This window comes from Gallinula chloropus (genome assembly GCF_964237585.1).
Source record: "Gallinula chloropus genome assembly, chromosome: 4".
Classification (NCBI taxonomy): Eukaryota; Metazoa; Chordata; class Aves; order Gruiformes; family Rallidae; genus Gallinula; species Gallinula chloropus.
Window position 1 is genome coordinate 36505059 of NC_140088.1, and position 27999 is coordinate 36533057.

Sequence of the window (27999 nt, forward strand, 5' to 3'; positions counted from 1 at the left end):
GCGGGGGTGGGGGGGGGTGGGGAGGGGGGTCAGACAAGGTTAAAAAAAGGGGGAGGGGGAAAGAAGAAACAGCTGTGTAAAGGCCAGAATAACACGGACAAATAACAGATCTTTTTCAAGCTACAGGGACTACCATTAAGGAAGTGAGAAAGGTAAAAACCAGACAAAGCCATAAGTACAGAATTAGGAAAGCCAAAGACAAATAAACCGGCGGAGATCCTACTTCAGGTATGTGTAGCATCTGTCACTTACCACTGTTTTGGTCCGGTTCCCTCAGCTCTGTCAGTTTTTCCCCATGCCACAGGTGGCAGAAAAAGGCTTTAAGGCTTTTTCACACACACATATATATATGTGTGTGTGTGTGTGTGTATATATATGTATTTAAAACACTTTGAGCCACCCACCATGTACAAATCAGGGTATCCACCTTCCAAGCTCTGACCTGAGACAGCCAGGCCTTTTCGTGATGAACTGAGGGGGGGGGGGGGGGAAAAACCACACCCCACCAAAAAAATCCCCCAACCTAATAACTGGAGGCTCCAGGAGGCAGTTCTGCTTCTCTTGCTCACCCCCCAGCCAAATTACCAGCTCTGCTCGTGGCTATGTTCCTCCCCTGGGAATTGTTCTCCCAGCAGAGTCACTGACACGGGCTCCTGTGGCAGAAGCAGAACAGATAAAGGCTCGCCTTCTGCTCAGCCTGGTCCCTGAAAGAGGAGTAGATGCAACAGATTTTCCCTATCTTAAGTGCAGCACCTGCTGTTGGATACAAATCCTGCTGGTTTTTTGGCTAGCAAAATCGTTTTCCTTCATTAAACAACAGACCAGAATTTAATGCTAAAATGCCTCATTAAAAGCAGATCCGGAGGGAAATAGTTCAGAAAAGCTTTCCATGAGGTTTAATGCAACATCTGAGGCCACTTAGCAGCCCTGGCCTCCTATTCTGTTCCTGGAATATGCTGACTGCAGCACGGGGGGGCTGCAGCTCTACCTGCCTGGGCCGTCTCGCAGCAAACTGTGGCTCTCAAACAAAGCTTGAAAAGGCTCTAATGCCTCCTTCCTGTTCTTAGCATCCCGATTCTTCCACCTGGATTGTTGTCTGTTGGGGACCAGTCTCCCTGCTGCTCTTCCTCCATCCCCATAGTCTGTACAGTTCCCCCTGAGAGAACTGAAGGGACGCAGCCCCAGTGGTGTGAGGCAACAGCCAGGCCAAGCGTACCTGCCGCTGCTGCCAAACCCAGGCACAGGGTCACTGCTCTGCTCCTCGCTGCTGCTTCTGCGCCCTCCCCTTCCTTGCCAGCGCTTACAGCTCCCAGAGGGGCTGGTTCAAGCTTGTGTAAAAGCACTCCATAACCTGAGCCTATAAAATCTGTAAAAAGACCGAAACTGAACAAGAAACCGCAGCCCCTCCTGTCCACCCACAATGAGTTCGGGGTCCGGGAGTGACTGGGTGAACCATTAAGGCAACCGGGGTTGAGGCTTCCAGAGGAGAGAAACCAGTGATGGGCCTGGGTCAACAGCTGTGGCTGCTGAAGCAGGGGCAGGCACGGGGCGACTGCACACGGGGGTGCTCCTAAAGCCTGCCAGTTCCATCTCCATCTCCAGTGAAGGTCCAGTCCCAGGCCTTTCTCCAGCTCACTTCTCCAGATGATGAAGCAGATGATGCATCAGTTAAATGTCAGGCTATCTTGAGGGAGCAAGCGTTCTCGCCTAGCATGCAGACTAAAAAAAACAATTCTGACTTGATGCTTTTGTCATGAGCCCATGAGGATCTTGGGGGGAATCCTCTGGGTAGAAGTGACACCACAAGACTGTTTCAGGCAAACAGCATGGGAGCGTCTGACAAACCTTGGCCTCCTCCATCCAGCACCATGCCTGGAACTACACTCAGGGCTGAAAAGCATGTAGCAAACACTCAGGCTGAAAAGCACTGCAAATATTTATGCTAACAGCACTACAAACCATTTCCTTGCAAATATGAAGAGAAAGGCGAAGGCTGGCAGGATCTAAACATTATTTCCTCCCCTGCTCAGAAAGGCAGCAGTATCAACAATTCTTGACCAGAGCCATTATTTTTCCCAGGAGATGGGAATGCAGAATGGAAAAAAAAATTGTTCTCTTTGTTTTTCATAAGGACCAGTAAATCCTAGTAGAAACAGAAAGGTAGGCACCAAACTCTTGACCAACAGCCAGCCTTAGGTGAGTCCCGTCGCCAAGTGAGACCAGGTTACCCCTGCTTGGAGCTCCAGAAAAAAGTCAGCCTCACTGAAGCGCCTGACTTCTCTGACAAGCTCCAGGTGACTGGGGCACAGCTTCCACTGAAGAACGTGTGTTGTCATTCTGTTGCTGGGCATCAAAGCCAGAATGGTGTGAACGACACCCTACATCTGTGATGAGCCACCACTCGCTGCTTGTTTCAAACCTGCCTGGACAGTCACGGACTTTGGCCAGGCTGGTGCCCCTGTTACCCAGCCCCTGCTTGGCTGTTCTCCAGTCCTTTGCTGTCCAACACATTGCGAGCAGTAGGCACAGCCTTGCAGCCAGAGCTGTTTGTCCTCCTGCTCCCCCCCACCGGCTCCATCTGTCTCTAGTGCAATCAGCTCCTGCTCCACAGCTGCTGCGGGTGGCTCTGGGCAAGGGTCCGGCGTACAGTGTAGTGCACATCACCTCAAAGTTCCAGCCCCTGAAGTACAATCCTTTTGGTCATTCATATATTACAACCCTCTTTTTTTTTTTTTCTTTTTTTTTTCCTCCCTACCCCATTTTGTTAAAAAAAAATAAAGTTTTTTGGGTGTTTTCAGGTTTTGTTTCTTCTGGTTGTCCTTCTTTCTTCTGAGTATGTGGGGGAACATGGTGGTGCGCAGGCCACCTCTTACTGGATCCCTCGAAAGAGACACATGGCAAAGATCATGGCAAACAGCTGGGAAGGTGGGGACAGGGACAGGGTGAGGGGGAAGGAGAGGGTAAAAACAAAGCAGAGAACCAAGAGTCAGATGCATCTTCCCAAACATTGACAAAGCCCCTCCCGTCACTCCCTCCTGCCCAGCAGCCAGCAGCACAGCAACAGGACCCTTCCCACCACCCAGGGGAGGCTGTGCCTGGCAAAACTTTTGCTTTTTTTCCTGAAGGTGATCCCTCCTCTCCTTCCCCTGTCCCTCAAACTGTTTTCAGCTACAGCAGCAGCCTGGTTGTACTTGTGGTTGCAGGGCAGCAGGCTCCAGGATCCCTGCCCTGCACACTATTCCCACTGCCCCCAGGGGCAGGCACAGCAGGGCCTTCATGGGGACTGCTGGGGCTTTGCCCAGCTCCCTCTTTGCACAAGACGGTACACTTAGGAAAGTACCCATCCTTCCCCCAGAAATGCTGCAGGGACATCACTTTTAGGCTAAGGTTGTGTCTGGTGGAAGCCCATCCCCTCAGAAGCATCACTGAGAAGCCAGACACTAGTGCTGGATAAGGGATGCTCCGGAGCCAGGCCAGTGTCAGGTTTTAAAGCAAAGGCACAGTTTGAACGCATTAACCAAGCGACAGGTTTGTCAGCTTGCTGGGGTGCTGCGGCAGCGAGGGCAGAGACTGCATGTCCCTGGGGCAGGTGACCGGTCTGGGTCCCCAAAACCTCTCTCTGGCCAGGGAGGCCGGGTGCGAGCTCTGCGGAGAGCCCGACACGAGGCGGCACTGCAGGCTTGCGGCACCCGGCATCTCCCCGCCTTTCGTGGCCAAGGACCGAGCCCCCAGCTCTCGCTAGGCAATTAAAACCCCAGGTTGACAACCTGCTGGCACTCTGCAGAAGTACCTTCCCCCTTCCCAGCCTCGCCGCTGGACACCCACCGCCCCCTGCTTCTCTTTCAGTCACCCCACAGTGAGTACCTCAATGGCCAGCACTCCGATGGCCAGGGCTCCTGCAAGGTACACGTAGGTCTCGAAGGAGTTCAGGATCACGGAGTAGCAGCCCTAAGGAGGACAAAAGGTGGTGAGGCACAGCTGGGCAGCACGCTGCGTTGTTGTAACAGCACAGTCCTCACAGGACAAGAGGAGTTCTCTGATCCAGGCACCACCAAGCACAGCTTCCTCTCACCTCCTTACCCATCCCCACAGCACAGGGGACAGAGACCCACAGGACAGTGCCAGGGAGGGGAAGGTTTTGCTGTAGTGGGACCAGAGTGTTTCATGCCCACAGCCCTTCACTGGCGGCAAGAAACTCTGTCTCCTTGCAGGGCAGGAAGGAACAGCACGGGAGAGGCTCCTGCAAGGTGCAAGGACTATGCACAGAGGAAAAAACCCTCAGGGCAGACAGATGACAAACAGGCCGTGCTGCCTAGGGGTAAGGACAATTTATTTAAAGCCCAGACAGGACATTCTTGAATCCTTTCTCACAGCCAGCAGCTCTTTCACACCCCAGGACCATTTTGCTGTGCCTCCACCCAAAGGAGTGAGGACAAACATCTGATCTGTTGGCTATTGGAGCATTAATTTCATGAAGAACTCGGGGCCACAAGCACTACAGCAATCCTTTCGCTCACACAGCACAGCCACTGTCACCTTTGATGTTACTTGCTACTGCTCATACAACTAACAGCAGGCACATCTTCTGTAAAGGTTTCAGGATGTTTCTGGAAATCACCGCTTCTCCCAACCTACAATTCCAACCCACCAGCCAATTTCCATAAATAGATCACATGTAAAAAGAAAAGGAGATTGGAGTTTGTCCAATGGGAAAAGGAGCTCTCCTCCCCACTGAGCATATACTACCCCACACACGTTTAACCCAATTCATACTGCTGGGACGTTTCTGCCACCTGACTTTATCCTTGCACCCCAAAATAAAAAGTCTGAGCTGCAAAGACAGCACAGCAGTTCCATACTGGTGTCCATGCTCACTGGGAGCGAGACATGATCACTGGAGACGGTGGGAGGCCACGGAGGGGTCTCCTTCATGAGGCAGACCCAGGCAGTGCAGACCACTGGGCCAGCAACCGAGCTGTTAAAACTGTGCTCTTGTCAATATGAGACCACTCAGCAGCAGCTCTGTCCTGGCCATGTTTCAGCGTGATTTTCAGGGAAAAGCATACAGCCCAGCACAAAAACATCTGGATGCTTGCCAGAGCTCCACCCCTAACCCAATTGCCAGCATGCCCCTCCCAGCTGGCTACATACAGAGATGAGCACATGTGTGACCAGCACTGTCCTACCAGCATGGAGTCCCAAGGCCCTGACCTTGCTCCAGGAATGCAGCCATCAGTTGCTCTGAGAGTGTCTCTCCCTTTTTACAGCAGTGCCTCGCTGTGCACATGGCTTCTCCCACCAACACTGGTGACAAGGGCTCACAGGAAACCTTCCCTCCTCACAGGCCTCAGCACCATCACTTGGGGCAAGCTAAATCTGTTACCTGCTTTAACCCTCCTTCGCAAAATGCGTTTCTCTTTCCCTCCCCACTGTTTGTCATCTCTCTCCTCTCCCTTTCCCCCATCTATTCACAGCAATCAGACCTTGGCAGAAGCAGTATGGTGCTGTCTGCTATGATCTCTCACCCAGAGCACCTCTGCCAACAATTTCCAGCTGCCAGGCAAGAAACAGCTTGCACGCTGCTTCCAAGCTCCTTTACCCTCTTTCACAATCTGCTATCAAGTGCTGAAAAGAGGACGACTGCTTAGTCTGGAGAGCAAAGGAGGCTTGTGCATACGGACAGCACTGAGCTCAGCTGGCTTATTAATGCTGAGGTGAATACGGCCAGGAACTCTGCTAGGAAGTTCCCGAAACTTCACATCCTGGTGACAGTGTGATGAAACAAGACTGTAGTAGCAGTGGCAATGACATTATGCTGAACCGTCTTGTTCCTGTCTAGTACTGGTAAAAATTGCCAAGGTGAGAGCCCTAGCAAAAGAAATACCCTTTTTTGACTGCAAAGAGTAAAAGGGCAGAGAAATGCAGGTTTCCAACACTTCCCTGGTATGGACATAGTTTTCTGTGGCTGTTTAACCCTTGATCTCTTGGTTGCTTATGCTGTTGATGAGGACTCTTTGTGAACTACAGTGAAGCCACTACTACAGCCAGTGAGAGTCAACTCCATCCCATCCTTGCTGACCTGTGCTGGCTTGCAAATTAGCTGTTCAGAGATAACATTAACCTTCAGAAACACAGTAAATTTCCAGCCCATCTATCAATCCCTTGAAAAAAAACAACCTTAATGTTTCTGCTGAAACAACACAGATGTAGCAGTACACACAACGAAAGGGGATTTGCAAAATCAGACATATGCCATGACTCCAAAAGCTGTCAGCACAAGTACAGTTAGGGTGTGAGTCAGTCAGAATGGCTACACATGACCACCCCAACCATCTCTCTGCCTGCTGTGACACTCCTTTTCCTGGCATTCAGCCTCCCTCACCTGTCGGTTCTGAAACTTCTCGTCACCTGTGAGGCAAGCTTCCTTGTTGACAATCATCCCGTCCCGACTCTGGAGCTCTCGCTGGCAACAAGCCTCCGGCGTCGCCTTTTCCAAAGAGTAAGGTGGAAGGTGAGGGACAGCTTCAAAGTCTTCTGGTCCATTCACTCCACAGCAGGCAAACTAGGGAGAAGGAGGCACAGAGAAGAAAGGAAGGCAGAGTTGACACTTTGCCCTGAAAGCAAATACGAGAAATCTACCAAAGACCTATTCTTATAGGGATCAAAGCTTTAGTCAAAGCAGAGACAAATCAACTGTTCCAAGTTGTGCCTGTACCTTGGAGTTTTTGTTTCATCAAAGCCTTTCTATAAAGTCCCACTGTTCCCACATCATACTGTGAGCTCTAAGGTACCACTGGGAATATCGCCATGAACCGCACAGGGATTTGGAGCACACCCAGGATGACTTGCTTGAGGTCATCCAGCAAGTCTGTGAGGGTGCCAGCAGTACAACACAGGCTTCCAACTGCCCATTCTCCCCATAGCTAATGGCCAGGATTGCTGCTGATCAGTGATTCAAGTAAGCTCCTTTTTAGGATTCGAATCAGGTCCTTTTTAGGGATTCAAGTCATTCTCTAACTCTCTCTCTTTTCAGTCAGCAAAAGGAAATGTCTTTATTAAAGTCCTGAATCAGCATGAAGGGCAGCAATCATCTTTTTCTTTTAAGATTAAAATTGACTTTTCATCTGCAAAGCCTGACATCCTGCTCTTCACTTCTGAAAAAGAGAGACCCTTTGGGCTGTCCTGAGCACTAAATTCACATGCGTGTACGTCCAGACACACAGACACACAGAGAGAGGTTCTTGTGGTAGATCATAACTCCAGTTCCAATGACAGTCGACCTTTAACCTGCCTGATTATGACTGTAACACCAAAGTCAATTTTGACAGCCAGTATGCGTACACCACAAACAGACCATTAGGTGCACCCCTGCCTAATCTGCCACCTACCAACCCATTTCACAAGAACTAACAAAAAGCCATTAGTTAGCACCAGGTTTGGGCTGCTGGTGGCTGGCAACAGTTCTGAAACAGCCTCCAAGAGGGAAGGTCCAGGGACAATGCAGTGATACTAGGCTGCAGGCAGCTCCAGAGTTTCCTGTGCCCAACATCTGAAAGCCGGGGGGGGGTACCCAGTTCCATCAAATGCCTCAGGCTTTGGCAAAGCACATCCTGAGACGCTCCCAGTGACTGCATCAGACTTCATGCTTTGGCAGCTCTACTTTAAGAAAGACTGTCTGCCAGCTGAATTCTCATCCCTCTCCCACCACCTCCAGCAACCCTTGTGCTACGCTTTACAGGATGGTTGATGCAGGCTGACCCTCGGTGAGCTGGTGGCACTGGCTGAGTTGATGGCTGCTGACCGCGGACCACACCAGATCAGCATGGCCTGACTTACTGTGATCATAACGGAGTTCCAGGTGGAAGAGAAGACGTCCGTGTCATTGTTCCTCAGGTAATGCTTCTTCAGCTCCTTGGTGAAAAACTCTCTGGTCAGCTGGAAGGCACAGACAGGTGGAAATGTAATGGCAGCTGCCAACACCCCTCCCACTCATTTCCCAAAGCTCCCTCCTGTGAATGCTGGGCCTTATTCAGCTGGTTTGGATTTTTTTTTTTTTTTTGGGAGGGGGCAAATCTCAGAGGAATCATAGAATTCCAGAATGATCTGGGTTGGAAGGGACCCCAAGTATCACACAGTTCCAACCCCCGTGCCACAGGCAGGGCCACCAACCTCCAGGCATGATCTAGACAAGGTTGCCCAGGGCCCCATCCAACCTGACCTTGAACACCCCCAGGGATGGGGCACCCACCACCTCTTTAGGCAGCTCGTTCCCACACCTCACCACTCCCTCTGTAAAGAACTTCCCCCTAATATCTAATCTAAACCTTCCCTCCTTCCGCTTCACTCCATCCCCCTTGTCTTGCCAGCGTCTGCCCTTTAACAAGCAAATTCCCCTCCTGTTTCTCTGCTTCCTTCAGGTACTGGAAGGCTGCAATGAGGCCCCCACACAGCCTTCTCTTCTCTAGGCTGAACAAGCCCAGCTCCCTCAGCCTTTCTTCATAGGGGAGGTGCTCCAGCCCTCTGATCATCTTCGAGGCCCTCCTCTGAACCCTCTCCAACAGTTCCACATCTTTCTTGTATCAGGGCGCCCAGATCTGGACACAGTACTCCAGCTGGGGCCTCACGAGGAGAAACATGGGAAAAGCCACTGGCTGACTCATAACTATATCCAAAGGGAATGGTACCTGTTGAATAAAACTGCTGTTCGTTAAAAACCAGGGAATGGATTACATCTATACTTGTAAGATAATGTTTACGCTGACAGGTTGGTTGCTTCTCTACATTCTCAGTGCTGTTTGAAAGCGCTGCCTAAGTTGAAACAGGACTACAACAGGTTTTAGGAAGACCTTCAAATCCACACCCAAACAGCAGCTTACTACGCTTCACAAGGTCTGCAATTAAAGCATGATTTCCCCCTCACTTCTCATTTCAAACAAGTCAGAATTCCTACTAACGACAGGAGAACTGCTCTGAATTTACTTCCATGAGTGAGAAAGCAGAATGAGGCCTTAATATGAAATTTTTCTGGGAATGAAAAGGAAGTAAAAAAAAAAAAAGGTAACGAATATGAAATTTTCAAGTCATGTTATGACTCAGAAAAAAAGGCCATTTTCCTGACAGGGGTTTAGATTACCTAAACTAACCCACACAGGAAGAGGAATATATATTCCCAGCATTTAGATGCTTTAAACATTTTTTTTCCTAAGGTCAACAACAGAAACGAATGGAATTTAATTTACTCCCATTTATATTTACAGTAAAATAGAAAATAAATCTAACTAACATTTTTGGCTCTGAGTTTTCTCAGAAAGTTAGGCTCCTTGAAATTACATTTACTTAGGATGACTCTCTGGAGGACCAGCAGATACGCAAAGTTAATGGCCTGGTTAAAATGAACACTCTGATTCAATCTTCCTGCCTTTCTATCACTTCGGGATGAAAACTTCAAGGAACCCCCTTTCAGGTTCCCAAGGCATCTTGACTTGTGTGGTCCCTTCTCTGAAATACCTTGTGATTTGTGATCCACACAGGCAAAACCTCCCCGACACTGCAAAGCCTCAGTGAAGGGGGTTGGATTCGGCTGAATACAGCATTGCTCCGCTGACTGCCTACGTGCAGGATCATGAATTAAGGTGGCTGAAAAAGAGCCCTCCTCCTTTCTTTTTTCTGTTGTTCACCCAGCACTGCAGGTGCAGTAACACACACTGCTACGTGTTGGTTTCAGGTTCTTGACATGCAAGGTGAAATATCACACGCAGGCATATGCATGTCTGAGATGTTACGGGTGGGCACAGAGGCGCAAGTGCAAAATTCTTTGCTTCCTTTGTAACTGTACTATGAAATTCAAGAAAGAAAAAGGAGGAGAAGACTGAGGTGACTCTTTGAAAGACCCCTGAAAGCCACTTTAATATTCACTTTTGGTTTACAAATACAAAATTAAGGCCAGATGTAATGACTAAATCAATTGTGGGTAAAACTTTGTCACAAAGAATTAAAGGTGCTGGTAGTTCAACCTTGGTACCTTTTAATTAGATATGCCACTGAATTCATAAACCACTTCTACGAGCAAGATATTAACTCATTTTTTTTGTTTCTGAATATTCAAATACCAGAGGACATGGCCTTTTCCTCTAGGAACTTGGTGCACTGAGGGAAGGTCAGGTTAAGATGCTGACACGTCCTCAATGTTCTCCTTGCCTTCCTTTTCTCTGTGTATTTTGTCCATGCAGCACCCTACCCTGCAGAGACAGCCACACATTTTTTAATGCTTCTGAAGAGTGGACTTTGAAACTGGTATTAAGGTTGGTAATAATCCCAGCCAATTGCCTTTGGTGGGGTCTAAAACAAGGGAGTCATTTAAATATAAAGCGAAACCTTGACTTTGACAGCAGCAACCCCAAAGGAAATTGTTCAGAGTTAGTGTGTGATCTTTACGAGACTTGGCCTAAAACAAAGCCTAGTGCTGGGAGGGTAAGTTTGCCAGGAAAATAACTGATTCCATTTTGTTGCTCTTTAAACAGTTTGCCCTGAGCATGTGAAGTTCAGAAAAATGTTAAAATGAAAAAAAGCATCTTCCTTTAAAAACTTGCTGACAAAGGAGCATAGCAGTCTGTAAGACAGTCCTACCCAGATCCCCAGCAAATGGAGTAGGACTTTTTTGTCACAGAATCATCACAGAATGAATCATAGAATCATAGAATGGATCACAGACTGGTCTGGGTTTGAAGGGATCCCAAGGATCATACAGTTCCAACCTCCCTGCCACAGGCAGGGCCACCAACCTCCAAGCCTGGATCTACACAAGGCTGCCCAGGGCCCTATCCACCCTGGCCTTGAACACCTCCAGGGATGGGTCACGCTGATTCAAAAAACACTCAAATAAAATAGTGTGGCTGTAATTACTGCAGCCATATGAAGGGGACATATGAAAAGAAGAGGGCATGTCTGCACAGCACAGGTGCTGACACTGGCCAGGAAGGTCACAACCTTCTCATGCAGCACATTGTTCAAGAATACTGAATGGTGTGCAAGAAGCTGGCTTCCTGGTGCCTGCTTGGAAAAGAGGTCTGGGGTGGGAGGTGGGGCTGTTCAGCCTGGAGAAAAGGAGGCTGAGGGGAGACCTGATTGCTCTCCGCAGCTACCTGGAAGGAGGGTGTAGTGAGGCGGGTGCTGGACTCTTCTCCCTAGTGACTAGCGATAGAACAAGAGGAGATGGTCTCATGTCGTGCCAGGGGAGGTTTAGATTGGAGATTAGGAACAATTTCTTCACCAAAAGAGTGGTGAAGCATTGGAACAGGCTGCACAGGAAGGTGGTGGAGTCACCATCCCTAGGGATGTTCAAGAAACAAGTAGAAGAGGTGATTCAGAGGATGGTTTACTAGTTTTGGTGGTTAATGGCTGATGGTTGGACTTGATCTTGGAGGTCTTTTCCAACCTTGATGATTCCATGATTACTGTCTGTCTGCATTTGCCTGGAGTATCCTGATGTTTCTGACACAGTACAGTGCTTGTGCTGTGGGTAAGGTCACTTCCACAGTGCCTTCCATTCAAGAGGCCTCCAGCTGCTTGACTGAGGGATGGATGGTTCATGGTTCTTAGTTTTTGCCTTCTGCCTGAGGAATCAGAGGCATCAGGGACCCAAGCAGCTTGTCTATTGTCAGAACCAGGGCTAAAAATCCAAACACCCTGATTCCATCCAGAGCCCTTCCACTGGACACATCTGTTCCTACCACCCTGCATTCTTGCTTGCCATGACAATTCACCAGGAGTCAGATATCCCTCCAGGGATTTTCCCATCCAGGCCTCTGAAAAGCATACAAAGAGCAATTCCTGTACATAAGTCAAATCTCTCTTTCACAGCCTCTCTCCACTGTTCAGGGAAGGCGTTATTTTATGGGGGGCAGGGGGGATCTTCTAGATGACAAAGGGTTCTACACCCTCCCAAACCTCCTTTACGAAGTAGAAGAAACTGTAGTACTCCCACAGCTGATTAGCAACAGCCTTCCTCTTCAGAGACTGCTTTTAAGCTGTTCTTTGGGGCTGCAGCTGGACTTCCAGATCACGGTGCCTTACACCACTTGCACTAACCCAACCACCACACTCTGCTTCACTGACTTGTTCTCTCATGTCAAATCTCAATAGAAAACATCATTTTTTCCTCCCTTATTTTTGTCTCTTAATTTCTTTCACTCCCTCAGCTATTAATAATTTAACTCTGTTGCGTGTTTGGGAGCTAGTTTGGATGTGAAACACTGTGCAAGAGAAAGTTGCACTGAACGTTATCTGGAAAGCAAACAGAGCGTTATCTTTCTCCTTTGTCTCATTTAATACACCAAGGGAGGCCACAGCCATGTGGACTGGTGCAATGGCCATCACAGGAAGCCACTTGGTAAGCTTCCAAGCAATCTATGTTGCCTAAATGTGCATTTACCACCGCACACCTTGAAAGTAACTCGTTCCGTAGGGAAAAACACATCTGAACCTGACTTTAAATTGCTACTGTGAAGAATTCTTCCTGATGCAGGGTCACTGAAAGATCACACTTGTCCCCACAGACATCCTGTCCAGCCATCTAGTCTCCCCCTAACCCAAAGAGGACAGCAGAGTTAGCCACAAGCAGTTCCCAAGACAGAGGAGCTGCCACCAAAATATATAGCAAATATAACAGCAAAAGAAGCATCTTTTTTTAAGAAGAAAACCGAGGAGAGAACAAACCACAAGGATTTGCAGACTGGGTTTAAGTTCTGCAAAGAGCCATCTCCAGCTATGCTGGAATCTGATGCTCTTCATGTCTTCCCATTTAAGCCCCTCCTGTCAGTCATTCTGACAGAGTGGGAAGCTGGTGATGCAAACAAGGAGACAAGCTCAAGAAAGATAGAGGCTTGTTCCCCTTCAAGTTTTATCTCACAAAACACCACCAGATGCCACAAAAGCCTAGAATAACCATAGCGACCTTATCTGGCAGGGTAACATCTCCTCACATGTCCCATGGCTTCCAGGGACCATGAAGTATGGATGCTTTGCCCAGAAGCAAGGCACTGCAGGCTCCTTGTGACTGAGGGAAGAGGAGACAGCCAGCCCTTCAGTCACCTGCACACAGGGCTTGCAGTGAGCCTGGCTAGTTCCTTGTACCTTTTACCAATTTCCCACAGGGAAGGTGGGAGGTGGGAGCTGTCAGCTTACCCAGCCCCTGCTGACCAGGCACTGCATTCTCCCTCTGCCACAAAGCTTGTACCTGGATTTTCAGGGCAGCTTCTACGTGTGTGGTCTGATGCTTGAGCCGAACAAAAGGAGTTCTATAAACACTCCTAGCGCAGAGCTGCAATGACCAGAACACACCAGATCCTGCCCCATATTTACTGAGTGGTAGCTGTTCCCATGAGGACATGGTCTCAAAGCCGAAGCTGGAATGGCAGACCCACTCTATGTTCAGAGTGCTGTCCCTTCCTCACTGCCTTCAGAACTGAGGCAAAGACAAAAGACCTCCAGCTTACAAAGGAGAAAAAAATTCCTCTCACTACCTCACCTCAAGACTGTCCCTCAGTACAAATACTCCACTGTCTTGCTGTGAGCTTCCTAAGCCCTCATCCTTTGCTTATCACAATCTTTTTATACAAATAAAATGATATCCCTGCTCAAGAAAACCATCATTATGCATGGCTCTTCTGTACTCCTGTCACATTCCTGTCACGTGCAGTGCATGGGACGTGCTGTATGCTTCTCCTCCTGGCAGAGGCCAAATAAAATAAATACTAACAATCACTAGTGACCACTTCTATGAACCAAAGTTTTTTCCACAGCTGTCATTCAGAGTTGTATTTCAAAGATGGGCTGACTCGGGAACAATGGACCTAGTTGAGTTGGGCTCTTCCCTGCCTGAAAGAATTGCACAAACCTTTGCTGGTTAAGAAAACAAATGGGACTGTGCTTACTACTAGTGTAGTAAAAGCTTACTACTAGTGTAGGCAAGGGATGATGGCCATATAATAATAGGCATAGCAGCAGAGGAGAAAAAGGCTGTATCATGTGAAGCTGTGGAGGCAAGGACCAGAAATTACAGAGGGCGATACGCAAGGGATCTACTGATGGGAATCAAAATGGGACATGGGGAGACTTGCTCAGGGCCAGTCAGGAAGGATACGTTGCAAGCAGCATCGAGAGGAATCTGGTGCACGCCAGGACATGAACATTCAAGAAGGAATACGATTAGAAGCTGCACAAGAGAGCTGTTGCGTTGCAGAACAAGCATTGGCTCTGCTGGGAAAACAGAAGGCTTCACTGCTAATAAATATTAAACAAGTGCTGTATGTGAAAAGAGAAGAGTTGCTTTTAGCCTTAGTGTGACTTCACTATAAAACTTCTATCTGATGGAATGTGCAGCTGGTTTGGCTGCCAAAGAATCAGGAAGACTCTAAAAATGTCAGGATTTAAGCAGTTCCCTGGTGTTTATCTCCTAAGAACCTAAGCCACCCACCCTGCACACACCAGGTCAGTTAGCATTCCCTGGCTTGCTGGCAGCTCTGCAGACCGAGGGGAGTAACGAAGCAGGTTAGTTGGTATTTGAAACAAACAGTCGCCCTACAAACAAACCGGCCCCCATCTATCCCTGTGCTCCACCTGGGTACCATCCCACTGGGGTTCAGAGTTTGCCTGCCATCGGATACTTACGTTTTCCCTGAAGATAAAAGCCAGGATTGCAGCTGAAAGCTCCGCCAGGAAGATTAACAAAATGAACATGAAGAACTGGAAGAGAGAAGAGGAAAAAACAAAACCCAAACACAACACATCATTAGGTGCGTGCAATAGGCAATAGGAACACACGGGAGATTTCTAGTCACCAATGAGATGGAAAAAATAACTGAGGAAACTGGGTTTTCCCTGAGGATTAATAAAACCTGTGAGACAGTAACCTGGAATAGACACAGCCCTGCTCTGACCACACCACAGGACATGGGAGCTTGCATTGCTTTTGCCTGGTTCTAATGAGGAAAAGGGAATAAGGCCACAGGACTCAGATCTGCACCAGGTTACAACAGTGAAGACTACTTTGATCGAAAAAAATGTATGATTTGTTTAGATGCTCATGCAGGGTTATATGGCTCTCAGAGGGTTAAACTGTCCTGATACACCCACACGTGCACACCCACCCCCTCATCACAACATAAACAATCTTACTGTAATATGATCATGGCTCATTTTGCATGGAAGGAGGTAGGGGGACATATATTCAAATATTTATACCTATGACCAAAAATGGACTTTCTTCAGAGTATTCCGCATTTCAGGATATCATTAGCCTTGGTTAATACCCCCCTCCGCACAATGGAGTTACGCTGAGTTAAGTGTTAACCATGCAGAACCTCTATAGAAGGTTGGTAACACACAATCACTACTTTAATTTTATTATGCAAGTATCATCCATGTCTTGTATAGCATCCAAAGTGGGATACTCATATTCTTAAAATAAGGGCACACTGCAAACTGGACAGAAAGCAATAGACATCAGACTGAGTGGTAGCAAAAGAGAACTAGGCACAAAGTTTGGAGTACAACCATTACACTTACGTCATCAAAAATCTAGGGAAACGAAGTGAAAGTAGAGTTGCACATGGTTGGTCAATTTAAGCTGGAACTGTTGTGCTTGCAACCTTCTGCTGCTTCAGTCTAAAAGCCTGGTCTTCAGTCTTACTAAAGGCATCTTGTTTCTGGGTTGTTACCAAGCCTGAGTGATTCATCACACCTCTGAAGCCCACCCCACAGAAGTGAATCAGATGCACTTAAGAGGTTTCACCTCCAGAGTGACCGACATCTTGTTGCAAGGGTGCTGTTTCTAGGGCATTGTCTAACCAGAGCACTCGGGTACTGTGGAACATTTCCTGCCCGGGATGAACATGGGAACTCCCACCTCAGACCCTCCTGCACGGAGGTGGCACAGAAAGCTGGTACTCAGCTAGAGGTAAAGCTCAAGTAGAGAGGGCAAGAGTGTTGAAGTGGATGTGCCCTCTAACATCCTTAAAACAACAAATGTTGGTGCTGCAGAACTCTTATAGGAACAGCAGAAAGTTGCCAGGCTCACACTTTCTCCTGAAATGGCATTTCCAATCTTGGAGACAAAATAGTGGGCGCTTGGGGAATCGCAGACTGGTTTGGGTTGGAAGGGACCTCAAAGATCATCTAGTTCCAACCCCCCTGCCATGAGCAGGGACACCCTCCATCAGAGCATTTTGACCAAAGTCCCATCCAAACCGGCCTCAAACATTGCCAGGGAGGGGGAAGCCACAGCTGCTCTGGGCAACCTGTGCCAGTGTCTTATCACCCTCACAGGGAAGAATTTCTTCCTAATGTCTAACCTAAATCCGCTCTCTTTTAGTTTAAACCCATCACCCCGTGTCCTATCACTACATTCCCTGACAAACAGTCTGTCTCCCTCTTTCCTTTTGGTCCCCTTTAGGTTTTGGAAAGGCTGCAATAAGGTCTCCCTGAAGCCTTCTCTTCTCCAGGGTGAACAACACCCAGCTGTCTTAGCTTGTCCTCTCAGGAGAGGTGCTCCAGCCCTCTGATCATCTTTGTGGCCCTCCTCACATTTAGCTTTACATCAATCAACACTCCCAAGTCCTCCTCAGGCCTGCCCTCAATCCATTCTCCACCCAGCCTGTGGTTGTGCTTGGGACTGTGCTGACCCACGTGCTGCAGGACCTTGCACTTGGCCTTGTTGAAACCATGCGGTTTGCATGGTATAACCCACCTCTCAAGCCTCTCAAGGTCCCTCTGGATGGAATCCCTTCCCTCCAGCATGTCAACCACACCACATAGCCTGATGTCACAGGCAAAGTGCCAAGGTGCACTAAGGTTCTGTAAGTCTTAACCAGATGGCTACTTTTTTATTTGTTCTTACAGCCATAAAGAGGTATCACCACTTGAGAGTCAGCTCTTCCAAAATTCAAGGATCCCAAGAATTAGCCTACTGGCTCAAAGATGATTTTACAAAATCGAGCAGCCATTTAGAAACGAACTCAGATTTTGGCACCATGTTGAGAAAAATGGGAATGAATGGAGAGCCCAGTGAGACTACATCACATGGAGAGTACTAAACATGTGGTACATCTTACCAGCTAGAGAGGCTAAAGCAACAAGTGGAAATAAATACAAGAGAAGTCTGGATGTTTTTCTGTGTGTGAGAAGGTTATTGAAAGTCTTTCCGAAACAGAAGGCAGGCAGATGGGGCCAGAAGTACTATTGTAATCCCCAAGGAATGATTTATAAACAGTGTCTCAAATGCTGTGCACCATGCATTTTGGTAATGGAGAGCAAATTCAAACTACCTGCTTGGAATGGCAAAATGTTGTTTTGTTCCCAGTTATCAGAGCAGTAAGGGATTTTTTTTTTTTCCCCCACTGGAAAAGTGCACACACCACCCTGTCCCATTTGTCTTCTGCAGAGGAAACAAAAGGAAAGGAGCCTGGGTTGAAATGACAGGTCAAGAGGAGTCAGATGAGCAGGGGTGTTAGCTGCTAACAGAAAGCTGTTGCTTGATTTTGCTGAACTAGTTAACTCTATAATTTATTCTTACTGCTGGAGTTTTCTGTGTGGCTGCTTTTTATTTTTTCCCCTGCTCAGAGACTGTTTTGTTTTTCATTTCACCACAGGAGGGCAAAGAACAAGTGATGAGAATGAATCGTACTTTGCAAATTCACATCATCATCCATCAAGGGATCTCGGCATAGTCACTAAGAGGTCTAAGGTGGTGATCAAGTGATTAATCCCATCACCCTGCTAATTGCATTTCATTTACTGATTACTAGGAGACACCCGTTCACCCAAGCTCCAGCACAGGTCTGTGCAGAAGTGGAAGCAGTCGTTCCCAGGTTCTCTCTGATAAGCTTCATTATCATTCCCAACCTGATTTACATCTACATTGTGCAGTCTGCACTACAGATTTGTAACAGCTGCCGTAGAAAAAACATGGGCAGCCATTAGGGCTGATGAGAAAAAAGAAGATGGATCATCAGTGTTTCAGAACTTCCTCTCATTCGGCTTTTAAGGAGAGTCCAAGTTGTTTTGCCTCCCAAAATTAAATTGATTACTGATATATGAGAGCATTAAACAGCCAACTGGTTAATGCATGTGACACAGCAGGCTCACATTTAAATTCATGCTTGAGACCAAACACTTGAACACGGGTACCCCCCACACCCCAGGAGAACATCCTGAGGAGTGGGGTCTCGCATGTTGGTCAAAAATCCTGCCTCGGATCTTGTTGATTGGTTACAGGTTTGCAAGAAATTTCCACAAATCAATGTTTTTCACATCTCACCTCCAAAAAGAGCAGCAACTGCATCTAACCCAAGGGACCACATTTTCATGCTGAGAAGGGACTACTGTATCCATTTTACAAGAGAGCAAAACAGGACATCTGCACTCAAAACTCAGCCAAATGAAGCTAACATGGACCGTTCTTGTTGCAATGCTCAATTCAGTCCTGTGCTGCACTGTTCTATGCCCAACAGCACTCCGGATGCTGATTTTTATGGTGTTCTTTTGCAGCCAGAGGATCTTTGGGAAAATTCAGAAGTTGGTTCAATATCTGATTTGGAGGCCAACATTTGTTCTTTTTTTGTGAGCCAAGTCAAATGCTGGAAAATCTAGAAACACTTCACAGCCTTCTGCTTAATGCCACATGTTAGGATCCACAGTGATGTACAAGCAGCTTAATGAAAAATAAAAGTCTCTGCAAACACAGAGAACATGCCTTTGTGCACCTGTCTTGTCCTTTCTATCTTCTGTTTACATTTGGGCTGAAAGCTTCAAATATACATTACGCATCACACTGAAATCTCACTCAAGCAGCTCTCTGGCTCATTAATTCTTTAACAACTTTGTAAGTAGACTTGATTTGATCTAGCAACTTCTCCCCAAGTACCAAGTACCTCCCCGCAAGCCTAACACTCTCGATTTTGAAAGGGGTTCCCAGTCTGTCTCTAATATATGATTTACCTTTTCAATGCCTAAAACTTACTCCCATAAAACCACAGACCAATTTGGGTTGGAAGTGACCTCAAAGATCATCTAGTTTCTGCAGGGACACCTTCCACTAGACCAGGCTGGCCAAAGCCCCATCCAACCTGGCCTTGAATCAAAGTAGAACACTAAGTCCTCATCCAGTAATTACTGATAGAGCTTCTCCCAGTGTAGGGCATTACTTCCAGCCCATATATTTGTCACATTGCAAGTATAAAACAGTAATAAAAGTAAATAAATAAAGCAGCAGGTCTTAGAACTATCCCTAAGAGTCAGAAAAGTAATAACCACAAATTTGACTGCACTGGAGTCAAAACACCAGGAGGAACATTCAAATTGAGATGTAACACTGTGATCTTAAATCAGGAAAGAGCACAGACCAGGACTCCCTCCAGCCAGGTCTCCAATCTCCACATCAGCACAGTCCAAAGTGAAAATATTACTCTCCCATTCATTTGCAATCAATACTTCTCATTAAACCTGATATTTAGTTTTTTTATTCTGGCAAAGACAGGCTTTGAAGTAACCTCAGGCTCATTGCATGTCATTATGTTCCTCTGGGCAGATCTCCATGACTTCACAGGTGATACATTTGGTTTTCTGACTCACTTCTGAGGTAAGTCACCAGAAATTAAATCCACGATGGCTTCCAGAAAAGGGTTCTCCTTTGGAGGTTATGAATTCAAGAGGTAGGCTATCAAAGCACTACAGACAGTTTATCTCAGTGAAGCCATGCTCATCTCTAGAAGAAAAGAGTTTTGCATTGGAGAAAGAGGACTTTCCTGTTCTGCTTAAAGTTAGACACAAGCCTAGTGAGATCGAGATTTAAAAAAAAAAGAAAAAAAAAAAATCCTAAAGCCCCAAACGGACCCAGATGGAGAAACAAAAGGTTGCATTTGACAGAAATGAAAAACAAAACTAATGATCTTTGTCTATCAATATGTAACTGGCAATGCCTTCCAGGAAGATTTAATGGCTGGAAACACTGCGGTATCAGAACTTATGGCAGAGATCAAAATCGACTTACTTTAGAGGCTAGCTCTTTGTAAACAGTACTTGGTGACCACACAGGCTGAAATAATAGAATCCTATTAACTCTATCATTATGGGGAAAGTTGGGGAAAATTTGCCCAAAGATAACAAATCTGGTTTATTTCAGGAGCAGAGTATGCTGTGCAAGGGAGCGACCAGCTACTGAGAGCTGCAATGGTGGGCCACCATGCAGATCTGAGCTGGGCATTTCTGCTGGTCAGGGGGGCTCCATTACACAGTTGCTTTGCTGGGGAGCACCGAGGAGCGAACCCGCAAGCAGAGCAGTGGGTTTTGGGTGGCCAAGAGAGGCCTGGTTTTGGTCACTTTATAAAAGTTTAAAAACCCCCACAAACCCAAGTAAGCAAATAGGACCATTTTGAAACAAATCTTAACAAGGTCAAAACGCACTCCCAGGCTCCTTACTCTCTGGGCCCAAATCTGGTATACAGGGACAGTGAGTTCTCTGTATTTCCAGCTGTAGGCAAATGCAGCCCAAGCATCTTTATTATTTAAGGAAATGATTGCTACAACAACAGACACCCATTGGGGCACTTATCACAGCATCACCTACCTTCTTGGGAAGCACCAAAAGACAAAGAAAGAGCAAGGACACTTACAAAAAGCAGGAGGCATTTGTTCTCACGAATGGCACCGCAGCAGCCGAGGAAACCCAGGAGAAAGAGCATCGCTCCCATAGCCAGCATGATGTATGCTCCCGTGAAGAGAAGAGGGTTGGCAGCCACTATCTCTCGAAAACCTGTGGGATCCACAATGACCCAGATCCCAACTCCCAGCAGGCACGCTCCTCCCAGCTGTTGTGGCACAAGGAGAGGAAAGAGAGGGAGATTATAGCCTATCCTGCTGGGGGGTAGCAGGCTGCTGGAAACAGGAAGATTCAGGAGAGAAAAAATGGATTCTAGACACTTACAAATATAAAGAAATTGAAAAGAAACATCAGGTACTTCATGCAGCTTAGACAGTCTCCCTCCATGGTCTTCAGGCTCCTTGATCCAATCCTTCCTGCAAAACACCAGCACTTCCTTAGCACACTCATTTTTTTACTGGGGTGACACAATCCTATTCCAAGATCCCACAGAATTCATTATACAGAAGAGCTCATTTCTTACCTGAGCAAGGCAACATAGCACAGGCTAGTAAGAGAAAGTGACTGCTGCTATGTCCCTTTGCATTGTCCCAAGTCTAAAGGTGAACGCAGATGTGAAGAGGAAGGTTGCAGTACAGAAAAGCTCTACTTTTGCTTGCAGAGTGAGATGCTGGGGGAAAATATCCCTCTGCACATGCAGATTTTTTCTTCCCCAGTCCTAAAGCCTGTCAAGTATATGAAGCACTGAACGTATCCGCCTATTTCATGCCAAAAAGGGTCATATCAGTACACGCACCAGAAGAAGCTATGCCCATCTGAAAGACTCACAAGAAAGCATTTGGGACAGTTAGCTCCATACAAACTTCCTCTATGGAACAAATGCTACGCAAACAAGGACAACATTTTCTGGGAAGCTTGTAGACATTTGGAGGAGGTGAGCTGGGAATGAGTGCAGTGTGTGAACATGGGAGGACATGAGAAGGATGTCTTCACACAGTTACTGAGCCTGGGGACCAACACCTGCTGGTCATGGAGCATGGAATGTTACTGTTCCCATGAAGTCCTGGTGCTCTACACCCCACCCTGCACAGGTCTTTTGCAATCAGAGCCCATGGATCAACACTGGTAAGCTTTTAAGACCAAGAAAAAAATGTTTTGAAACTCTGTATCTGAATTAGGCAACAGACTGCCTAGAGCAGTAATTCTACTGGGAGAGCAGCTCTAAAGCCTGACCAGGTGAGGCTTAGCTGGCAGAAAGTTTCCTCTGGCTTTCTAATGGAGTGACTGTGTCTCCCAATGCACAATTCTACCACCAAGTACCCTAGAGGGACAAATAAATACAGAAAAATAGTACAACTTTCACTGAAACTGAAGATAATGCAGTCATGGCACCGTGCGCAGACGGATGCATCCATATGCAAACACAAAGACACAGGTTTGCTTAGCTCCCTAGAGAAGCCTTCCCAAAGCCCACACGTTTCTTAGCCCATCTCTTTCCCTAAACAGACCTGCACCCAATGAGAGGCTACATCAGTAAAATACCTCACGTTCACTGAAAAGAAAATCCAGGAATTATCCATGGTTTTAACCAGACCAGGAACAAAACTTTCTTTCACTCCTTTGTTGTTTTTTTGCTAATCCACAAAATTTAGGAGTGTTATAGAGCTTCATGGGGCACTTTCCCCAGTGACCACGGGAACTGCTCTTCTTTAGCCACAATGCTGAGAAAACCCACGGCATGCAGAGCAAGAGGCTGCCTGAGATAAGAGCCAGATTTTTATCATACAGTGTGCGTTTGCTGCACTACTTTGACTTGGTTTGATGAATCAAACCAGGTCCCTCCTGGTGACAAAACAGGCAGAGACATAAATGGTGCAACGCAGAAGCTCATACAGATACACAGCTGCTTTCCCTTTGCACCTTCATGCGCCTGAGGGAGGACAGCAGCCCATTGGTGCTGGCTGGGTAGCACCAAGGGAACCTCCCCTTTGATAAAGGAATCCCAAGAAGATCTATGAAGCCAGTCTTACAGCCCACCTCACCTGGAGAAAAACAAACTTGAATCCGAACCTGAGAACAAGGCAGTGTTTTCCTTCACAAAGTTTATCTTCTTACACCTCTGATACACAGCTGTTCTACCCAGAGAGACTCAAAGCCAAGACAACAAACTGCAGGAGACGGGAGTGGGGCACTAAACTGATATGGACCTGGAGGAGACACCCACAGCTTCCTGACAATGCCTGAAGCCACATCTGCAAATCTCACAAAGAAAAGAGATCTTGAAGTCCAGATGGTTAAGGAGCTGGGAAGGAAATTCTTCAGTTTCATGGGAATGGTGAACTTTCAGTGCTACTGAATGAGCTTGGACACTAGAGTACAGAGGGATATGAAAGCACAGACAACTAGTGGCACTCAGATGCTCCCATCACCTCTCTGCTGGCTTTGGCTGGGACAGAGGTAACTTTCTTCATAGTAGCTTGTACTATGGGGCAATGGTTTAGACTTGTGCTGGTGAAAGTGTTGACAACACAGGGATGTTTTAGTAATTGCTGAGCAGTGCTTACACTGAGTCAAGGCCTTTTCTGCTTCTCACATACGCCACCAGTAAGTAGGCTGGGGCTGCACAAGAGGCTGGGAGGGGACACTGCCAGGACAGCTGACTCAAGCTGGGCAGAGGGATATTCCAGATCATATACTCACAGAACATCCTGAGTTAGAAGGGACACAGTAAGGATCATCAAGTCCAACTCCTGGCTCCACACAGGGCCACCCAAGTCAGAGCATGGGACTGAGTCCATCATCCAGATGCTTCTTTAACTACGTCAAGCTGGGTGCTGTGACCACTTCCCTGGGGAGCCTGTTCCAGTGCCCAACCACCCTCCCATTAAAAAACCTCTTCCTAATATCCAACCTAAACCTCCCCTTCATACTGTTCCCTTGGGTTCTATCACTGGTTGCCAAAGAGAGAAAGCCTGTCCCTTTGCTTCCTCTCGTCAAGAAGCGATAGACCATGATGGGTCTCTCCTCAAGTCTCCTTTTCTCTAGGCAGAACAAACTGAGGGATTTCAGTCTCTCGTCTTAAGGCTTCTCCTCCAGACCCTTCACCATCCTCACTGCCCTCCTCTGGACACTGTCCAATATTTTTATGTCCCTCTTGTACTGTGGGGCCCAAAACTGCCTCAAGGTGAGGCTGCACCAGCGTGGTGTAGAGCACGCTCTCTATATAACTGGGGAAGCTAGATATAACTGGGGAAGCTATAGAACTGCTTAGAAACCAACTGGGATCGGGGTTTTTGAGGCTTTTTTCTCCACAGGTAGTAAGCAATTGCATTTGTGCATCACTTGCTTCTTATGTACAAAAATATATTATAATAGTATATCATTATTGTTATTACTGTTGTTGTTATTACTATTATTATATTCCTTTGTTATCCTATTAAACTGCATTTATCTCAACCTACAAGATTTTGTTTTTCTTTCCCGTTTGCCCCTCCCCATCCCACTGTGGAGCAGGGGACTGAGTGAGGGGTCATGTGGTGCTTGGTTACCAACTGGGGTTACACCATGACAACCATACAAAAAAGATTATGCTCCAGCGAAAACAAAGGATGGCTAAATCTCAGCATATCAGCCAAAGCCTAAAAGTTATCGGAGAAATTTTCAGGTCCTGCTGCCTTGAGCACCCACCCAGATGCTCCACATCAAAGTAGCTTCAGGAAAGAAAAAGTCGTAAAAAGCAAACCAGTTTAACTGTGCTGTTGCCACTCCACGTCATCTACACTCAGCTCACTGCAAAGGCACCCGCATGAAAAACACTGCCTGTGGCCCAAGAGGCAGCGACTCCCAGGGTAATGCTGTCTTGCTGCTTTGTAGCATTGATAGATCACGTTCCTGCCTTACTTTGTTTTCAATGTCTGGGTCCGCTTCCTCTGCAAGATGCACCAGCCCCCCCAGGAACCTCTCTGATTTACACAAGCTGAGTACAGGCCTCCTTTCTTTGCAAAGACAAACCTAAGCTACGATTCCTTGCGTTGCCCCTGCCCGTGCATCCACTCAGCATGTTAAAGTGTGAGCAGGGATGGGAGGCTCTAAATCTGTTGAGCGGTCGGGTCCTGAGCACTTCACTGGCAGGGTCACACAGTCACAGTAGCCTGGGAGCAGCACAAAGACAAAAGGCAGGATACTCTGCTTTGACAAGTGAGGTTCCCCTTCTTTTCTTGGGTAAGAAATTGTCCCCAGCAGTGGTGCTATCTAAACTCACCATGCTTTGAATAGCAAAGCAACAACAAAGTGCAACCCTACTAATTGTGTTGAGCTTCAAGCCACGAGTATACCAAATATGGTTTAAAAATCCCAAAAGTCCTTCAACTCAGGATGTGTAAATGGAAGTCAGCAGCAAGGTCTGGGCCAGCAAAGCCAAGAACAGAGCATGTCAAAGCTTCCACATCATAGTTGCTCAATGCAAACTCCCAAACAACGCCAACATGCTGACCCGACCTGAGAAACAGGAGCTCTGGGCGACTGTTTCAGTGCTGAAACTCAATGCTTGGAGCATTATACCAGCATAATACACCCTTGGAGCACATACCAGCATAATACACCCTTTCCGGTTTCTGCTGGGTACCCATATTCCCAAACAGCATGTGCAAGACCACCATTTGGGGTTCTGTGATTCCACAAGTGAATCGGCCAAATGCATGATCTGACTTCTTGCACATCACTCAGAACTGTTTCATGCCTCTTCTTTTTCCTCTTGGAGAAGAGGATGCTGAGGGGAGACCTTATCACCACCTACAATTACCTGAAAGGAGGGTGTAGAGAGGTGGGCGACGGTCTCTTCACACAAGTGAGAGGTGATAGGACGAGGAGGAATGGGCTCAAGCTGTGCCAGGGCAGGGTCAGATCAGACATTAGGAAAAAGTTCTTCATTGAAAAGGTTATTGAGCATTGGAACAGGCTGACCAGGGAGGGGGCTGTGTCACCAACCCTGGATGCATTTAAAAGATGGGTAGATGAGGTGCCCAGGGGTGTGGTTTAGTAGAGGACAGGTATAGTTGGAATCAATGATCTCAAAGGTCTTTTCCAATCTAGTGAGTCTGTGATTATGTGATGCCAGAGCTTACGCACTCCAGCGTATATAAATTACTGTCTAGTTCATATATGCAGTAGTGCTCTGCACTTTGAAGAGTACATAACTAATGCTGTTTACAAACAATGCAAGCAAAATGTTACTTACAAATAATCTAATTATTTGTTTGTGCCAATTGCTGCCTTACTAATTAGCTGAATGCACCTTAAAGTCCCTGATGACAGGCTGCATGGAGAAAATAACTGACATGGAAGGACAATCCTGACCGATGGAGCTGCTTTTTTCCTTCACTTTTCTTTTTAAGCCATAGACACAAAAGTCAAATTCCCTAAGTTACTCCTACCACATGCTGGTGCAAGTGTGATAAAATCTGAATACATGTGTCTTAATCCACCTTTTAAAAATATCTTCCCCCCTCCTCCAGGCCCCAAGTTTGCGACAGATTAAGTTCTTCTCCACAGGAGACACTTACACTAGGCAAACATTAACAGTCAGAATTGGAGAAGACAGCGGCTGACAGATGCTTTCCCTGGCTTGTCCCATCTCAGACCTGTGAGACATATGAGATGCATTTGGTTTTGTCTGAAGTGTAGCTATAAACGTTCCTCTCTTTCTTGGGCAGACTATTCTACACTTCTCCCTCCCCCCCCAAATATGAATTTTATCTTGCAAAATGATGGGGAGGCTAAGAATCCACAGCAGTGTAGCCAGGAAACATACCCCAGCTGCTGTAAACATTTAGGGATAAGTCTAGTTTATCAAGGCAGTGCTTTTTTTCCTTGTTCTCCAGCAGCCATTTATTTCCTTCCTTCTGGCATTTGCTTTTTCATGCTTTGCAGCTACCTTGAATTTCACGTATCTAAAGGCAGCAGCTCAACCACAACCCCAAAAACTGCTTCCAAGCTTCTCTTTGCTACCACAGACATTTCCCACTACCCCCATCTCCCTTTCACACTGGATTGAAAGCCGCTCCTTTACTTTTGCCTCGGAGATGGAAGCACTGAAAAACTTAGTTGGACAGGACCTCTGGATGTTGTTGAGTACAAACATCTACTGCCTCCAGTCTGGGCTAATTCCCAAGTTTCATCCAACTTCAAAGTTAGAGCGGGTTGCTCAGGCTCACATTAGTTAAGTTTTGAATATCTCCAAGGATCGAGATTCCCCAGTCTTCCAGTGTTTGACCACTCTCCTTGGAAAAGATTTTTCAGAACATCTGCCCAAGGTGTGTCCAAGTTACTTTGTGACAAAAGGAACAAGAGCATCCTTCAGATGTGCCAGTCTATCAGAACTCTCAGGAGCACTTTATCTTCACTTGTCTCAATCCTTGCACTGACCATATCATACCACTCCAACCCTCTACTGAAAAGAACTGTATGAAATGTTTTCCTTGCCCACCATTCCAACCATCCATTGCTTCCTTTAAAACCTAAGAATCAGCTCTGCAGTACCTCCTAAAAAATACTAGCCAACAGCTGGAGAAGGAAATGGTGCTAACTCACACCCACTGTCATACTAATGCACACTGCAATCAAGCAAAAGCAGAAGACATGTTTAAAGCTCTCCAGAACCACTGCCAGACAGCCTTTTAAAGGAATTAGAAAATGCAGACTAGATTCTCTTCCAAGTCAGTGCATCAGTTTCTAGAGGTTGTCCCTGCTGAGATGTCACTAGAGATGTCCCTGAAGCTCTGAGCTGCACTAGTCATGAAGGACTACCACAAGCTGGTATTGTTCTGTTGTGTTCTGTCCCCAGAAACATGGCAGGCCACCCTTTGGCTTGCAAATACAAAGACCTGGCTCAGCATATTTTGCCTTACTTCACAGAGTACCCCTTTCCCAAGAGGATTTCTGTGTTCACTATCTGTCTGCGGTATTCAAGTCCTTTACATCAAAGTGGTGGTGTCTGCTAAAAGAACCTATATAACAGGTGGTGCCTTCCAGAAAACAGTATTATTTCCACACAGTCTGCTCTTCTAGGTTGAACAGAGATAGGGGCAGTTTAATTAGGAGACCAAAGTGGAGACAACTTGGAGGTGATCCAATGGCAGATGAACTGTATTTTTCTTACCCCCCTCCTACATATACCATAGCTACACCTACCCAGCCTTGACAGAGACAAAGAAAAAGCATCTGACATGCAGAAAGAGCCACAAACAAGACTCACCTTCACAAATCTTGGGACTTGAAGCACAGTGCCTATCCTAGTCCTTAATTTTCTGTGTGTCCCATGTATCTCTTTGTAGCCAAACTTGTCCTGT

General features: G+C 46.8%; 1 protein-coding gene across 1 annotated transcript; it reads right to left on the reverse strand.

Annotated features, from left to right (window-relative positions):
* Window positions 1–1585: 1585 nt before the first annotated feature.
* On the reverse strand, window positions 1586–27999 carry TSPAN18 (tetraspanin 18). Its single transcript, XM_084262682.1, has 8 exons — window positions 27906–27999; window positions 20978–21069; window positions 20667–20861; window positions 14668–14742; window positions 7837–7935; window positions 6383–6562; window positions 3865–3948; window positions 1586–2917 (listed from the first exon to the last, which is right to left on the reverse strand). The coding sequence occupies exons 2-8, from the start codon at window positions 21038–21040 to the stop codon at window positions 2870–2872; spliced, it is 744 nt and encodes a 247-aa protein (XP_084118808.1). The 5' UTR covers window positions 21041–21069; window positions 27906–27999; the 3' UTR covers window positions 1586–2869.

Excerpts from the sequence above, each read along its gene's own strand:
- TSPAN18 (XM_084262682.1), bottom strand. The coding sequence starts at position 21,040 with ATGGAGGGAGACTGTCTAAGCTGCATGAAGTACCTGATGTTTCTTTTC. Across the intron at positions 14,743-20,666 it reads ACAAATGCCTCCTGCTTTTT|TTCTTCATGTTCATTTTGTT; the intron begins GTAAGTGTCCTT and ends TCTCTCTTCCAG. Across the intron at positions 2,918-3,864 it reads TCGGAGTGCTGGCCATTGAG|CTGTTTGCCATGATCTTTGC; the intron begins GTACTCACTGTG and ends CCACCTTCCCAG.